General features: G+C 41.1%; 1 protein-coding gene across 2 annotated transcripts; it reads left to right on the top strand.

The window, feature by feature from the left end:
- Nucleotides 1-522: 522 nt before the first annotated feature.
- Nucleotides 523-14,096, top strand: LOC112244707 (porphobilinogen deaminase-like). Of its 2 annotated transcripts, none has more exons than XM_024412452.2 (14): nucleotides 523-709; nucleotides 907-960; nucleotides 1,434-1,506; nucleotides 2,234-2,283; nucleotides 2,489-2,544; nucleotides 4,933-5,010; nucleotides 5,623-5,700; nucleotides 5,809-5,884; nucleotides 6,026-6,139; nucleotides 7,894-7,932; nucleotides 9,798-9,917; nucleotides 11,542-11,595; nucleotides 11,703-11,789; nucleotides 11,925-14,096. In XM_024412452.2, exons 1-14 carry the CDS (start codon nucleotides 683-685, stop codon nucleotides 12,096-12,098), a joined length of 1,080 nt encoding a protein of 359 aa, XP_024268220.1. In that variant the 5' UTR covers nucleotides 523-682; the 3' UTR covers nucleotides 12,099-14,096. The 2 variants fall into 2 exon arrangements, with proteins under 2 accessions (XP_024268220.1, XP_042151778.1); XM_042295844.1 differs by lacking the exon at nucleotides 523-709 and adding an exon at nucleotides 1,056-1,148 and having other exon boundaries at nucleotides 910-960.
- Nucleotides 14,097-17,868: the final 3,772 nt, after the last annotated feature.

Below are 17,868 nucleotides of genomic sequence, written 5' to 3'. Positions count from 1 at the left end.
ACGCGCCTTTCTGCACCTCGGAGCTCTACCATTGGACAAACATCTCATATATCAAAGTGTTTCATTACAAATAATATCTGCCTCACCAACCTGTAGATTAGAAGCTAATGTCATGTTACGTTTTAGCTGTCCCTTTCTAAACGGCAGATTGACAGTTCCTGCAGTACAAATGATGTGCGTTCATTCATTAAACTAACTCTAAATAACAGCATAATATGATGTTGCTGCCTGTCAGAGTTTATACAGCTGCTGTATTACGCGCCTGCAATATCCAGTGTGTCAACTCCTGTCTTCTATAAAACCTAAAGGTTGCCAGCTTGGAACGGGACCAGATTTAAACAGAAAACTCTATCCTTTTCACATTGTTGCTTTCCACATACATACAGTACATGCCAATTTCGTAACCATTTGGAAAATGCCTAAAACAAATTATCTTTCTAAAGTCCATCACTACCCCTCCCTGCTCATAATAACTGACACAATGAATCGGCACTCTTGACTTATCAGCTAGGACCAGGGAAATGGGGGTGTAGGAAGTTAAGATGCATAGTTGTTCTGTATCTCTCGGGCTAGGCTACATGACTTGTTCACTGCTCCCCACATAGACACAGCAGGCTTTCACAGCTCTACAGACGACACAACGTGCTGCTCTGCTTGTAGTAGCTAAGGTTTACTGAGAACTATGGAGGGACCTTATAAGTACATCAGGGTAAGAGGAAAGCAATTCAAGCAGAGTTTATATAAATATTATTGTATGGAGCAGTTATATGTTGTTTATAGTGAAAGGAGTTGACACAATATGAAGGGAATAACCTCCATGAACTGCAACTACAAGTAGAAGTTTAAAAACTCCATTATTGGAAAAATGGCTGTTGTAAATGTATTGCTTTCATGTTCTCCCAACAGGATGGGAATGGGAAAGTTAGCCGGGTCATACGAATTGGAACCCGAAAGAGCCAGGTATGATACCTTTGGTGGTTGAGTGGAATCAAATTGCATTTTTTGTTGTTGTTGATTTCAGTTAATATAATTTCTCACTTTAACTATTTTCCCAGTGTCAGTGAAACTACTGTAGAGTTACACTTTGGAATGGCGAAACAGCTTTTGAATGAGAGGGCAGAGAGCATGGCAACTCCTTATCAGATAAGGTTCCCCTCTCTGTTCCCTCTGATACAGCAGTCAGGGACGTCTGCACCTCCTGCATCAGAGATAGATTGTTCACTGCTCCAATAATTTCTAGCCTTTTACTACAGCTTCTTATACTCATGTCCCACTGATTTAGTTACTCACGTCTGAACATTTGCTTCTTGAATAGCCTATTATATTCAATATTATCCAAGAAGTGAACTAGCTAGAAACCAACCATCAAAAATGCAGACACACAAATGATGTAATCCAAATTGAATTGATTTCTGTTCATTTGTTGACCTCAGCTGGCTTGTATTCAGACGGACAGCGTTGCAGAAAAGCTGAAGGGACTGTACCCCGATGTCCACATAGAAATAGGTGAGTCCAGGTGTCCCGCAATACACTCTTAGAAAAAAAAGGTGCTATCTTGAACCTAAAAAGGGTTCTTCAGCGGTCCGCATAGGAGAACCCTTTTGCGTTCCCTGTAGAAGCCTTTCCACAAAGGATTCTACTTGGAAACCAAAATAGTTCTACTTGGTACCCAAAAGGGTTTTATCTGAAACCAATAATGGTTCTCCCATGGGGACAGCCGAAGAACCTTTTGGAACCCTTTTTTCTAAGAGTGTATGAAAAAAACGGTTTTATAGAGTATATACAAGTAACTGGAAAAATAATAGAAACACTTGAGTAAATGAGAGATAAAAAAAGTATATTGAAAGCAGGTGTTTCCACACAGATGTGTTTACTGAGTTAATTAAGCAATTAACATCCCATCATGCTTAGGGTCATGTATAAAAAGGCTGGGCTGGCCATTATTTAGGCAATATTTGGGCTACCATGGCTATGCACCCATAGGATGACAATGCCCCCATACACAGTGCATGAGCGGTCACTGAATGGTTTCATGAGCATGAAAATGCATGAAAATGATGCAAGCCGTATGCCATGTCCGTCTCAGTTTATTTTTGCAGTTACCTGTATGTTGTGTTACTTATAGTACAGTACTTTTCATTTGACTATAGAGATGCATCACCAATAAGATATGTACAATACAGTAATTAAATGACAATGTCACTTTGATGACGTCATTGTCTTTCTGTTTCAGTTGGCATGACAACAACAGGGGACAAAATCCTTGACACAGCGTTATCAAAGGTAAATCTATTTATATACTAAAGCGTGCCTCATGAGAACTAAATTGTTGCCCAAATTGTTCATTTTACTTGACTCAGTAGTGTGCAAAAAACCACTGCCATTAAAATCTACAGTGTTTTCTCCATTGTGTACATATAAACTTATGGTCTGAACTGAAAATGTTATGGGGTTAACAGTTAGTAACCTATTTGCTTTCGAAATGCAGATCGGAGAGAAGAGCCTTTTCACCAAAGAACTGGAGACTGCTCTGGAGAGGAACGAGTAAGTCTCATTTTGTCATTTGGAACTGGCATTTCAGTTGGATCCACTTGTCAGGCTTTGGTGTTGTCAAGAGAAATGTTGTCAAGAATGGTGATTATAGTGGTCTCTTGTGTGTGAATAAGCCTTGTAATACACAGTCGCTAGTAAAAGTCCACACACTCCTTGCACAGTCTTCACATTTTGCTGCCTTAAAATGTCATCTCAAATGGGAATATATTTGATTTCATTCCTATCGAGCTACACAACCTACTCCACATTTTCAAAGTTAAATCAAAATGAATAAGAAAATTGTTGATGTGTTGATAACGTATGTCTTCACACCCCAGGGTTAATACTTGGTCGAAGCACCTTTGGTAGCCATTACAGCGGTGAATCATTTTGAATAAGATTCTACCAACTTTGCATGACTCTTAGGGAAACATTTATTCATTGTTTTTGTCAAAATGACTCAAGCTCAGTAAATTTGAGTGGGAGTCATTCATGGAGCAATATTCCAACCTTGTCTCTGATTTCCAAGTAAATTCAAGTCAGGGCTGAGGCTGGACCACGCATGAACACTTGACACCTTTTGAAAAGGCATTCTGGTGTGTCTGACCAAAGATTCTGTGATTTTCCCACTGAAAAATAAACTCTATCACAGGGTTAGCTTTTTAGAAGACTGAGGGGGGTTTTCCTCTAACGTTTTACCTGGGTTAGGGTTAGGTTTAACTCTTTGCTCCTTTCATATTTTGTTTTATCCTGACAAACTCCCCAGTCCCTGCCGGTGACAAGCATACCCACAACATGATACTGCCACCACAATGCTTGACTCTGTGTTGTGTTTGTATTGGATTTGACCTAAGCCTGTAGTTTTTAATTTAGGCCAAAAAGTCAATTTCTTTGCAGTGTTGTCTTGCAGTATTACTTCACAGCCTTGTTGCAAACATAATGGATGATTTGAAATGGCTTTTCTAATATAGGCTTCATTTTTTTCACTTTGTCATACAGGTCAGTAATGTGGAGAGAATACAATATTGTTGATCATATGCGTTTGAGTATTGTGGTGGCAGCATCAGGTTATGGGTATGCTTGTCACCGGCAGGGACTGGGGAGTTTTTCAGGAGAAAAAAATATGAAAGGTGCCTCCCGAGAGGTGCAGTGGTCTAAGGCGCCACTACAGATCTGGGTTCGAACCCGGGCTGCTTCACAACCGGCCGTGATCGGGCGGTGCACAATTGGCCCAGCATCGTCCGGGTTAGGGGAGGGTTTGGCCGGGGGCTTTACTTGGTTCATCGCGCTCTACTGACTTCTTGTGGCGGGCCGGGAGCCTACAGGCTGACCTCGGTCTTCAGGTGAATAGTGTTTTCTCCGACACATTGGTGCGGCTGGCTTCCGGGTTAAACGGGTGGGTGTTAAGAAGCACGGTTTGGTGGATCATGTTTCGGAGGACGCATGACTCAACCTTCGCCTCCCGAGCCCATTGGGGAGTTGAAACAATGGGACAAGATTAAAATTGGGGAGAAAAAGGGGGTAAAATATATATTTAAAATATATATATATATATATATATATATATATATATAATATGAAAGGAGAAAAGCCCAGATAAAAAGTTACATGAAACCTTGCCTTAGTCTTCTGAATACCTAAACCTGGGATAGAGTTTTATTTTTCCGCTGGACAATTACATCAATTGTAATGCCAAAGACACATCAAAATGGCTTTACAATAGTTGTTGAGTGATCCTGAATGGTCCAGTCTCAGTCCTGACGTAAATCTGCTTGAAAATCTGAGACAAGATTGGAATATTGCTGTCCATCAATGACTCCCAACCAAATTTACTGAGCTTGAGCAATTTTAACTGTGGATACATGTTGCCCTAAGAGTTGTGCAAAGTTTGTAGAATCTGATTTAAATTCTTTCACAGCTGTAATTACTACCAAATGTACTTCCACCAAGTATTAACTCTGGGGTGTAAAGATATACGCCATCAAGACATCTTAGTTTATTTTTTCATACATTTTGAAAATATTCTATAATTTTCTTTCACTTTGGAAATATGCAGTAGGTTGTGCACATCTGTAGGAAAAAATATATAATTTAATACATTTTCATATGTAATTTAAAGGCAGCAAAATTTGGAGACTGTGCAAGGGGTGTGTAGACATTCACTACGCACTGTACATTCAAACTGTAGGCTACATTACTATTAGCCCGAATCTGGAAAGCTACTATTGTTGAAGTACTTTCTGTATTACAACTTAATGGCATACATTTTGAGTAGCTTCAACACTTCAGACAAAACCATTGATGTCTTCAAGACTTTGATTTGTGCAGGTGTTAATGTCCAGAGTCTTCGCTCTGAAGTGTTGCAAAATAAATTACTCTGTTGTACTATGTCTCCTATAGGGTAGACTTGGTGGTCCACTCTTTGAAGGACTTGCCCACGGCTCTGCCTCCTGGCTTTACCATAGGAGCTGTGCTAAAGTAAGTCAACACAATAGTGCCTCTGTAAGGATCCACAGAGAAATCATACACACTGTCCTAATTCATCTGGGCTTCTTTTGTTTGTGTTCAGACCTTACACTGGTTTGGTGTGAAACACTATCAACACTCACATATTGTAATATATTTAAAGATCTTTCTTTCAAAGTGTATACAGGTTCCTACACATAGATTTCATTGACAATGTAGATTTGAAATCATGATCTAGCTAGCCTAGCTACGTGTGTAGACATTTATTTTGAATACTCCGAGCGCACTAGAGTTTATCACTTTCTGAATATCTACTATTGAAGTAGGATTGTCTTCACCACAACTGTGGAATGAAGTAGCCTCCGATATTTTAATGGTAAATATTTGTTTTGAGTGGTGGCAGCGTAGCCCAGTGGTTAGAGCATTGGACTAATAACCGAAAGGTTGCAAGATCAAATCCCCGAGCTGACAAGGTATAAATCAGTCGTTCTGCCCTCTGAACAGGCAGTTAACCCACTGTTCCTAGGCCGTCATTGAAAATAAGAATTTGCTCTGAACTGACTTGCCTAGTTAAATAAAGGTATTTGAAATATATATATTTGTTTTGCTTCCTGTTCTTTTAAGGCGGGAGAACCCCCATGATGCAGTGGTCTTGCATCCCAAAAACACGGGCAAATCCCTCGACACCCTGCCCGACAAGAGGTACGAAACACAGTTGAATTTTACTCATGACACTGTTTGAAGATTCTTTTCCTATCTTTTTTAAAGGAGGGGCTTGACATTGATCTTGATTTATTTTTATTTTTATAGTGTGATAGGCACAAGTTCGCTGCGACGGGCTGCTCAGCTAAAGAAAAGATTCCCCCACCTTGAGTTTAAAGATATTGTATCCTTTCACTCACCGCCACTCACAGTATAGCGAAATGTCAAAACAGGATCTTCATTTCAAATCTGATGCACATCATATCAGTAATGACTATATCTATAGAGGGTTGTGAGTTTGTTTCCTTAGTGGGGGTTTTTCCAGCGAGGAAACCTTAACACGAGGTTGAAGAAGCTGGATGAAAAGGACGACTTCTCTGCCATTATTCTGGCTGCAGCTGGACTCCGTCGCATGGGCTGGGAGAGCCGAGTCAGCCAGGTAGCTACTTACAACATTCCACTTCATAACACCTTGTCCATACCAAGATTAATCTTAATGAATAAAGATTCAATTGTATGTGGTTTATAGAAAATATGTAAGCCTACTGTATATGGTGCCTTCGGAAAGCAGATCCCTTGACTTTTTCCACATTTTGTTTTGTTACAGCCTTATTGATTAAATATTTTTTTCTCAGCAATCTACATACTACCCCATAATGACAAAATGCAAACAGGTTTTCAGAAATGTTTGCAAATGTATTAAAAATAAAAACAGAAAAACCTTATTTACATAAGTATTCAGACCCTTTGCTATGAGACCAGATATGGAGGCCAGGTGCATCCTGTTTTCATTGATCATCCTTGAGATGTTTCTACAACTTGGTTGGAGTCCACCTGTGGTAAATTCAATTGATTGAACATGATGATTTGGAAAGGCACACACCTGTCTATATAATGTTCCACAGTTGACAGTGCATGTCACAAAGCAAAAACCAAGCCATGAGGTTGAAGGAATTGTCTGTAGAGCTCCGAGACAGGATTGTGTCGAAGTACAGATCTGGGGAAGGGTACCAAAACATTTCTGAAGCATTGAAGGTCCCCAAGAACACAGTGGCCTCCATCATTCTTAAATGGAAGAAGTTTGTAATTAACCAACATTTTTCCTAGAGCTGGCCACCCAGCCAAACTGAGCAACCGGGGGAGAAGGGCCTTGGTCAGGGAGGTGACCAAGAACCCGATGGTGACTCTGACAGAGTCAGGGAGAGTTCCTCTGTGGAGATAGGAGAACCTTCCAGATGGACAACCATCTCTGCAGCACTCCACCAATCAGGCCTTTATGGTAGAGTGGCCAGATGGAAGCCACTCCTCAGTAAAATACACCGGACAGCCTGCTTGGAGTTTGCAAAAAGGCACCTAAACACTCAGACCATGAGAAAAAAGATTCTCTTGTCTGATGAAACCAAGATTGATCTCTTTGGCCAGAATGCCAAGCGTCATGTGTGGTGGAAACCTGGCACCATCCCTACTTTGAAACATGGTGGTGGTGGCATCCCCATCATGCTGTGGGGATGTTTTTCAGCTGTAGCGACTGGGAGACTAGTCAGGATCGTGGCAAAGATGAACAGAGCCAAGTACAGTGAGATCCTTGAAGAAAACCTGCCCCAGAGCGCTCAGGACCTCAGACTAGGGCAAAGGTTCACCTTCCAACCGGACAACAACCCTAAGCACACAGCCAAGACAATGCAGGAGTGGCTTCAGGGCAAGTCTCTGAATGTCCTTGAGTGGCCCAGCCAGAGCCCGGACTTGAACCTGATCAAACATGTCTGGAGAGACCTGAAAATAGCTGTGCAGCAACGCTCCCCATCCAACCTGACAGAGCTTGAGAGGATTTGCAGAGAAGAATGGGAGAAACTCCCCAAATACAGGTGTGCCCTGCTTGTAGCGTCATACCCAAGAAGACTCAAGACTATATCAGCTGCCAAAGGTGCTTCATCAAAGTACTGAGTAAAGGGTCTGAATACTTATGTAAATGTGATATTTCAGTTTTTTAGTTTTAATACATTTGCAGAAATAAAATAAAAACAGTTTTTGCTTCGTCATTTTTGGGTATTGTGTGTAGATTTGATGAGGGGGGGGGAATGATTGAAACCATTTTAGAATAAGGCTGTAACGTAACAAAATGTGGGAAAAGTCAAGGGGTCTGAAAACTTTACGCATTCATTGTATCTTTAATTTGTGTCTTTGCATTTGAAGATCCTGGGCCCTGAGGACTGTATGTACGCTGTTGGACAGGTGGGTAGATTTATTTTATGAAGGAGAAATTTACAACTTTAACTCTTATACCTGTGGTCCTTATTCCATTGTGTAATAACAAAAAACGCTAAACTGTTATTAAAACTGAACATTTTACCTTGAAAGGGTATATCATAGTTGCTAACCCATTATCTCCAGGCCTTCGTCCGAGACCCCTTTTGGCACTGGATACAGTTGAAGTCGGAAGTTTACATACACTTAGGTTGGAGTCATTAAAACTAGTTTTTCTACCACTCCACAAATGTATTTCTTAACTAACTATAGTTTTGGCAAATCAGTTAGGACATCTACTTTGTGCATGAGACAAGTCATTTTTCCAACAATTGTTTACAGACAGATTTCACTTGTAATTCACTGTGTCACAATTCCAGGGGGTCAGAAGTTTACATACACTAAGTTGACTGTGCCTTTAAACAGCTTGAAAATGATGTCATGGCTTTAGGAGCTTCTGATAGGCTAATTGACATCATTTGACTCAATTGGAGGTGTACCTGTGGATGTATTTCAAGGCCTACCTTCAAACTCAGTGCCTCTTTGCTTGACATAATGGGAAAATCGAAATAAATCAGCCAAGACCTCCACAAGTCTGGTTCATCTTTGGGAGCAATTTCCAAATGCCTGAAGGTACCACGTTCATCTGTACAAACAATAGTATGCAAGTATAAACACCATGGGACCACGCAGCCGTCATACCACTCAGGAAGGAGGCGCGTTCTGTCTCATAGAGATGAACGTACTTTGGTGCGAAAAGTGCAAATCAATCCCAGAATAACAGCAAAGGACCTTGTGAATATGCTGGAAGAAACAGGTACAAAAGTATCAATATCCACAGTAAAACAAGTCTAATATTTACATAACCTGAAAGCCCGCTCAGAAAGGAAGAAGCCACTGCTCCAAAACCGGCATAAAAAAGACAGACTACGGTTTGCAAATGGGGATAAATGGGGATGGGGATATGGGGATAAAGATCGTACTTTTTGGAGAAATGTTCTCTGGTCTGATGAAACAAAAATAGAACTGTTTGGCCATCGTTATGTTTGGAGGAAAAGGGGGGGGGCTTGCAAGTTGAAGAACACCATCCCAACCGTGAAGCACGGGGGTGGCAGCATCATGTTGTGGGGGTACTTTGCGGCAGGAGGGACTGGTGCATGTCACAAAATAGATGGCATCATGAGGAAAGAAAATTATCTAGATACATTGAAGCAACATCTCAAGAAATCAGTCAGGAATTTAAAGCTTGGTCGCAAATGGGTCTTCCAAATGGACAATGACCCCAAGCATACTTCCAAAGTTGTGGCAAAATGGCTTATGGACAACAAAGTCAAGGTTTTGGAGTGGCCATCACAAAGCCCTGACCTCAATCCTATAGAACATTTGTGGGCAGAACTAAAAAAGTGTGTGCGAGCAAGGAGGCCTACAAACCTGACTCAGTTACACCAGCTCTATCAGGAGGAATGGGCCAAAATTCACCCAACTTATTGTAGGAAGCTTGTGGAAGGCTACGCGAAATGTTTGACCCAAGTTAAACAATTTAAAGGCAATGCTACCAAATACTAATTGAGTGTATGTAAACTTCTGACCCACTGGGAATGTGATGAAAGAAATAAAAGCTGAAATAAATAATTCTCTCTACTGATGTTCTGACATTTCACATTCTTAAAATAAAGTGGTGATCCTAACTGACCTCAGAAAGGGAATTTTTACTAGGATTAAATGTCAGGAATTGTGAAAAAACTGAGTTTAAATGTATTTGGCTAAAGTGTATGTAAACTTCCGACTTCAACTGTAAGAATTTTCAGCGTGGTCTTAACTGACTGAGGGTCCAATGCTTGGCTGTGTTCCAGGGGGCTATTGCCATTGAGGTGCGGGCCAAAGACAAGGACATCCTGGAGATGGTGTCTGTTCTGCACGACCCCAACACGGTCCTGCGCTGTATAGCAGAGCGAGCCTTCCTCAGACGACTGGCAAGTCTCACTCTGTCTCCTAGATGTTTTATTATAGTGTTTGTCCAGTGTATCTGTGAATTGTTGGCTGCTAGTGGATTGTTGATGCTACTTAATGTAGATACTCGTATAGGACCAGTTTCCCAGACTCAGACTTGCCTCGGCCTAATCCTGGACTAAAAAGCATGCTCAACGGAGAATCATCATTGAAAGGGCTTTTTAGTCTAGGACGAGGCTTAATCTTTGCCTAGGAAACCGGCATTTGAGGTACAATTGCAAGTGAAAGTAGAAGTCTTTACTTTAAAAAAAATAATAAAGTAATGGTAGACTTTAAAATTATGTCACATAAACAGTACTTAAAAGGGCAATCCGGAGTTGAAACAATCACAACGCGTACACCCCACCTCTATTCTGGTAAAAAGCTGATGGAGGGGTCTGGAGAAATGTAACCACTCACAAATTTGTAGACAGAGCTATGACTAACCATCTAAGATTTAAAAATGATAGTTTTAAACATGCTTATAGGCAATACAGTGTTTAAAAATATATATATATTTACAATGTTTACAAACATTGGAGTAGAACGGTTATATTTTGTGTTCTGATTAGGTACGACAGTTGAACTAAGCTCATGAGGCATTTCTAAATTATATTCCTCAAGAATAAATGGGTATAAATCATTACAATGCATCAGTATACCAGTACATCACTGAGCCGAACACCCTGCCATTCAGGCGGTGTCAGAGGAAGGCCCTAAAACTTCATGCATCCAGCCACCCACGTCATAAACTGTTCTCATTGCTACCGCACGACAAATGGTACCGATGCACCAAGTCTGGAACCAACAGGACCCTGAACAACTTCTACCCCCAAGCCATAAGACTGTCTCAATAAACTGAACAAAAATACTGAGGAGTATTTCTGTCTGTAATATAAAGCCCTTTTGTGGGGGAAAACTCTTTCTGATTGGCTGGGCCTGGCTCCCCAGTGGGTGGGCCTATGCCCTGCAAGTCATGTAAAATTCACACATTAGGGCCTAACGAGTTTATTTCAATTGACTGATTTCCTTATATGAACAGTAACTCAGTAAAATCTTTGCAATTGTTGCATGTTTACGTTTACATTTATGTTCAGTATAGTTAGTCCAGGTAGCTATTGGTTAACTATTTAACGATCTGACCATTTTTTTTGTCTCATCACATACACCGATGCTACTGTTTATTACCTGTCCCGTTGAATAATCACTTTATTCCTAGTTATACCGTATGTACATATCTAGCTCAATTACCTCATACCCCTGCACATCGACTCGGTACTGGTAATCCGTTGTATATAGAAAGCAAAGTTATCATTACTCATTGTGTATTTATTATTACTTGTTGTAACTTTTCTATTATTTCTCTATTTTATTTGTCTCTGCGTTGCTGGGAAGGGGTCGTAGTCAAGCATTTCACTGTTAGTCTACACCTATTGTTTACGAAGCATGTTACAAATATTATTTTATTTTATTTCATTAATTTGTCAATTAAAAAAATGTATGCAGCAACTGCAGATTGCCCCCTTTAACCAAATGTCAATATTTTCGTGTATGTCCCATTATATTTGACTGTCTACACTCCAGTGTAATCACTTTCGCTTGTTGTAGGAGGGGGGTTGCAGTGTACCAGTTGCTGTCCACACTGAAGTCAAGGGCTCTCAGGTGAGGGCTTATGACATTTGCTAACGTGTACGCGTGTGTCATCGCATATCCATGGTTGTGTTCTTGCGTGTGTGCCTTTTGCAACTGTTGTTTTCTATTTACCCCAGCTCTACCTGACGGGTGCAGTGTACAGCCTGGATGGTTCAGACAGTCTCAAGGAGACCATGCAGACCAGCATTGCTTCAGACAATAAGGTCCGACTACTGATTTCTCACTCCCAGTCAGAACACAAATTAACCTCTTCTCATTAAACGTGTCAGCTCACCAAGGGGCTCCCTTCTCAGGGCATATTTATATGGTTTATTTAAGCCGTCTTTCCTCTGTGGTAGGTGGAAGAGCGAGTGGATGAGTGGGTCCAGCGAGTTGGCGTCACAGCGAACAACATGCCAGGCCCGGCCCAGGATGCTTCTGAGAAGCTAGGTCTAGACCTGGCCAATCTACTGCTGAGTAAAGGGGCTAAGGAGATCCTTACCGTGGCCAGGGAGCTCAACGATGCGCGATAAACTCACTCTGTGCCCCCAGCTGGGTCTGGAGGTGTAACCTGCACTTACCGGTAGTCCATACTAATATTAAAGCCCACACATGGCTGACTGAGGACTCATGATATAGAATAGCACCACTAGACCTGGGTTCGAATAGTATGTGTTTTCATTTAGAGTTTGATTTAGCCTGCTTTCTGCGCCAGAACATTAATGTACAGGTGACTGCCAAAATAATGGAAACACTTGAGTAAATGACGGCTACAAAGTATATTAATATTAAAAACAGGTGCTTCCACAGACGTTTGGTTCCTGAGTTAATTAAGTAATTAGGATCCCATCATGCTTAGGGGTCATGTATAAAAATACTGGGCAGGCCATAGGATCACAATGCCCTCATCCACAGGGCACGAATGGTCGCTGAATGGTTTGATGAGCATGAAAACAATGTAAGCCGTATGCCATGGCTATCTCAGTCACCAGATCTCAACCCAATTGAACACATGGGAGGTTCTGAAGCAGCGCCTGAGAGTGTTTTCCACCACCATCAACAAAACACCAAATGATGGAATTTATCGTGGAAGAAGGTTGTCGCCTCCTGCTAATAGAGGTGCATTGAAGCTGTTCTGGCTAGTGGTGGCCCAACGCCCTCTCGAAACACTTTGTGTTTCCTTTATTTTGGCAGTTACCTGTACACACGTTGAGGGACTCCATTTCTAACTGTTGTTGGGATCATGCTACCTCTTTCATCAACAGAGCTCTGATAATCTTGTTTGGTGAATGACGTGTGTGACATATTAGTGATGTCTGTTTACCAGACCCAGAACATGCAAGCTACAGTGACAAACTCTAGCTTATGAGTACTGTCAGACCAAGCCCAAGAGGCCACCTGTCTACAACACCAGAGCCACTATTATTATTACTTGTATATATTTTTTATTTCCCTTGATCAATGGAATACTATGTCAAGATAATTAGGAAAGCGCTGCCTATAAACAAACGCTAAACACTGGATGCCGTACAAAAACCAAATGTTGGATACCTGTGGCACTTTCCTTTCAGCGTGTTCACATAAGTTTCATGTGTTTTGATCCTGGGAGGATTTTTATTGCTTACTTGTTTTGCTGTACCAATTTGAAGAACGTAAAAGCAGCGTAAAATGACACCCAACAAACGTCCTCCGCATACTTCAAAACAGGGCCTGTATTCATGAAGCGTCTCAGAGTAGGAGAGCTGACCAGGTACTCCCCGGCCATGTGGTCTTATTCATGATGTTCAAATCTGATCCTAGATCAGGTGTGGTATGTTCACTGTGTGTACTTGATCCAGCCTACCACTCCACGACTTCAGAATTGAACAAGAATTCCATAACCATCCCACTAGATATTGCTCATATGGTAACTATGTGTGTGTGTGTGTTATGAAGAAAATAGAGAAATTAATTGAACGTACTATAGTTGTAGGCTACCTTTTAGATATGTTGTGGCATTTGTTAACAAACCTTATGCTGTCAGATAGCATAGTTTTGTGCCTTACTTTAGTTTCTGTCTATATGGCTGCTGTGTGTATAGCTTTGCTTACAACCTTATTACCTTGAACTACGAATAGGCATTTTCCCTTGTACCCCTTGAGCCTGCACAGGTTTTCCTGGGTGTCGCCCCATTGTGAGCCCTCTAACTTATATTTTTGCAGAATTCAATTATGTTGCATCATGTTATATTAAGTGGCGTTATGTTGTCTGACTATCGATACTCGGAAGGCGTAGAGAGGGTGGTTGTGCCATATTTCTGTTTTTGCAAGCTTTCTGCTTTCCGCTGTAGTGCTCAGACATTTTAAGGAGACGCTGGTCAAATGATACTTGACATACCATCTAGTCATTCAATATTGCAGCATTCAGCATGATATGACAGAATGTGGAAATGTATTGCAATCTGAAAGGGTGATGCTTTTGCTTTGCCACCTTCGTTAATTCTGTGTCATTAAAAGGAGGCAGCCTCAATTAAAGCCACGTGTTACTCTCTAGCTTGTACATTGAAAGTATTTCATTTGATTCGTAGTTTATTATTCAACCAATGTTTGGTAGAGCAGCAGAGTTTTCAAATAAGCGTTTTAATTTTCTTAATCCTCTTTGTTCTTCTCGGGTCTTAAAGGAGCAATCTGCAAGCGCTTCAACCATTTTGGGACTTCTGAGTTAATTAAATGTACCCATTGATTCTTGAAGAATATAACTTAGAAATACCTCACAAGCTTAGTTCAACTGTCGTACCCCATTAGAAACCATAATATAAGCTTTTTTCACTCCAATGTTTGTAAACAAAGTAAATATACACAAACATGCCTCAAAATATGGGTAAAACCATAATTGTAATATCATGGATGGTCAGTCTTTGCATCCGTAGCCCTGTCTATGAATTTGAGAGTGGTTACAACCCTATCCCTCAGCTTTTTACCAAAACAGGCGTGGGGAAAACACATAGTTATTGTTTCAACTGCTGATTGTAGCTTTAAAGGGAAAGTTCACTATTTTACAAATGAACCGAAGCTAAAAATCAACAGAAGTGGTGGGGGCTACCACAGCAGGTTCATCAGACAATGGAAACGTCTTGTTCACATTGACAGTTTGAAGTGACTCAAATCCTATTTTCTTGCCTGTCCGATTCGAATCTGTTGACAGTTTGACAAGAACATGTGGTAGCTAACTAGCTTGTTAATTGTTTACAAACAAATTAGTGAATGTGCTAGAAAGTTAAACCGCTAACCAGCTAGCTAGTTGACTGCTGTGGCTAGCTAGTTCACTGCTGTGGATAGCCAAAAAGTACTCGTTTTGGAACATGGATAATCTTATCCTTTGAGGCTTTCAAAGTGTTCTTACACTATGATTTTCAACATTCAAAGCAACTGGTAAACGTCCATGGCAGGCATTGTTATCACCTTAGATTGCAACATAACTTCTGAGTGATAGGAAGCACGAGCGCCACCACCAATCAGCCTACACCACTGACCACACACCCTTAGTTGCTATAACAACTAGCATAGCCAAGTAAGCAAATGACTGCTGTCTGAACACACACAAATCCGATATTGTCACTTGAAACTTGCTATTTGGACAGTCAGTATTCCAAAATGGATTTGAGAAACAAAACTGATTTGAGCATTAAGGCCTGCAGTATGAACAAGGCTTAATTGTCTACTGACTTTAAGTTACTCCCTGCAGTTTCCACATGGCTCCTTGTCAGATCCGGCAATGTCGGTCATATGACATGCAGTTCCTCACCATCAGCATAATGGGACATCTAAATCAGCTATTTGGTCACCCCCTTTGCTGCTATAACATCCTCCACTCTTCTGGGAAGGCTTTCCACTAGATGTTGTAACATGGGTGTGTGTGTCTTATTCATAGTTCTTCATTCATCATTTGTTTAACAGTCTTCAAAGACGTGTTTTCATTTTCTTCGTCCTCATCTTCAATCTTCATTCTTCTTGGTCTTTACCAAGAAAGAACAAGGAACCCATGCCTTTGCCTCCGTATTTACTATGATGTCAGGGTAAATGTTCATCATAAAATTAAATGGAATTCAAACAATTAGAGAATTATTTCATAACCATGTTTAAAAATAATTTAAAAATTACATCAATTGTAGCACAAACTGTGGCACGTTTTCAAATCACAATACAGTATTGATCAGAAGCTACTGTCTGTTCCAACATGATCACATAAAATAACTTTTACACGGGTTGAAAATCACTGTCACAGAAACCAGCCAATATTTATCTGCCGATTAAGACGCGTTAAGCGAGTGAACCTCCCTGCTAATGATTTAGGTGTTAGTAAGTGATTTAGGGTTGAGTATGGGGTTAGTTAGTGATTTAGGGTGTGGTATGGTAGTGACTAAGGTTCCGGCATGGGGTTAGTGTTTTAGAGTTATGCATGGTAGGGACTGAGGAAAGGCTTAGAAAACAAAAAAACGAACACATCAGAAACAACAACACGCCCGGATTCGTACCTCTGCCACTCGCGGATTGCAAGCTCGGGGTGTACATTGTAATTTTCTGGACAATGCAGTAATTTTGTTCTGGGATGTAACAATCAATACTTGCAGAAATAATGTCCAAATAGGTCATGGTGTGAGTAGTTATACAGCATGTACCAAATGTTTGTGACAGCTGATATATTTAATGAATGACTGAGGAATGACTGGAAAAGAAGTCATGCATGCTTTTTTCCTTACTGTATTTTCCTTACTGTATTTTCCTTACTGTATATGTGTAGCTTTACAGAGAGAGAAAGATGCAAACAGACAGATGGTCCAACCGATTGTATTAACCGACCGAAAAAACATTCCACCATTACTCACCCACATTAGATCTGAGTGTAGCCCCCCAAGTCTGAACAAGGAGCTCCCAGAAAGCTTTCTCAGTTTTGTTCCCAGCCACACCATTCACACTCACCAGGAAGGGGCCGTAGTTTGGTGTCCTCTGTGTAAGTGAAACGGCAAAAACAACGCGTTTCTTTTTTAAATTTGAGACGTTGTGAAATGCCAGAATACCACAACTATCTTTGACATTGAAGACAAGTGCAAAACGCAGTATCACTCCATGCCATGCAATGCAACGAATGACACATTGCACTACAGAACATGACATTTTCTACATGACTTCTTGCTGCCAGGTTCCCAGGATTCTAACGGTTGCCACTCACAGAGCGAGAGCCCGAGATGACCACTGTAAATCTCAGGATGATGCTGTCATTTGGTTCTGGGATATAACAGCCAATACCTGCAGAAATAATGTCCAAATAGGTCAATGTGTGAGTAGTTATCCAGTATGTGCAGCATTTGTGTGACAGAGGTGTTGTTATATTTTATGAACGTCATGCATGCTTTTTCCATTATTTGCATCAGATGACTTGTCCCTAAGCCAAAAATCCCCCCCACCCCCCAAAAGAAGGGACCATAGTTGCAGTTGTCTGTGTAAGTGAAACTGCAAAAACAACAGTGTTCACCAATGACATCTGACATACAATACAATCACTGACACATCAACTGCTAAGAATCTAACAATACAGCATCTAACAATGAGACAATGTAACCTAGTAATCTACTAACTTGAATCCTGCATTGGTCTCCTGTTAGTCTTCTCGTGGCACCGCTAAGGATCCCTCTGAATGCGACATCAGTACTGCAGTGTGTTTGAGATGGGTGTGTTTGAAATGCTGTTGACTACGACCAGCTCAACGGAAGACTGTTGAAATGGTCATTTACAAAGTCAACTATACTGTAGTGTATAGGTTATAGAGATGACTTTACTAAGCGGTAGTACCACGACTCCATTTTGTTGATCCCTGCCTACAGACAGAAACTGAAACAATAGGCTCCCACGCTGAGGTCTGTCCAACGCTGGTCCGACCAAGCTGACTCCACACTCCAAGACTGCTTCCATCATGTGGACTGGGATATGTTTCGTATTGCGTCAGATAACAACATTGACGAATACGCTGATTCGGTGTGCGAGTTCATTAGAACGTGCATTGAAGATGTCGTTCCCATAGCAACGATTAAATCATTCCCTAACCAGAAACCGTGGATTGATGGCAGCATTCGTGTGAAACTGAAAGCGCGAACCACTGCTTTTAATCAGGGCAAGGTGTCTGGTAACATGACCGTATACAAACAGTGCAGCTATTCCCTCCGCAAGGCTATCAAACAAGCTAAGCGTCAGTACAGAGACAAAGTAGAATCTCAATTCAACGGCTCAGACACAAGAGGCATGTGGCAGGGTCTACAGTCAATCACGG

This window comes from Oncorhynchus tshawytscha, linkage group LG13 (genome assembly GCF_018296145.1).
Source record: "Oncorhynchus tshawytscha isolate Ot180627B linkage group LG13, Otsh_v2.0, whole genome shotgun sequence".
In the NCBI taxonomy this organism is placed as follows: domain Eukaryota; kingdom Metazoa; phylum Chordata; class Actinopteri; order Salmoniformes; family Salmonidae; genus Oncorhynchus; species Oncorhynchus tshawytscha.
The sequence above is the reverse complement of the archived record's forward strand: the minus strand, read 5'-3'. Positions and strand labels throughout refer to the sequence as shown.

Coding starts and splice junctions, on each gene's coding strand:
- LOC112244707 (XM_024412452.2), top strand. CDS start 683: ATGGAGGGACCTTATAAGTACATCAGG. Junction 2,284..2,488: donor TTGACACAGCGTTATCAAAG/GTAAATCTATTT, acceptor TTCGAAATGCAG/ATCGGAGAGAAGAGCCTTTT. Junction 7,933..9,797: donor GTATGTACGCTGTTGGACAG/GTGGGTAGATTT, acceptor GCTGTGTTCCAG/GGGGCTATTGCCATTGAGGT.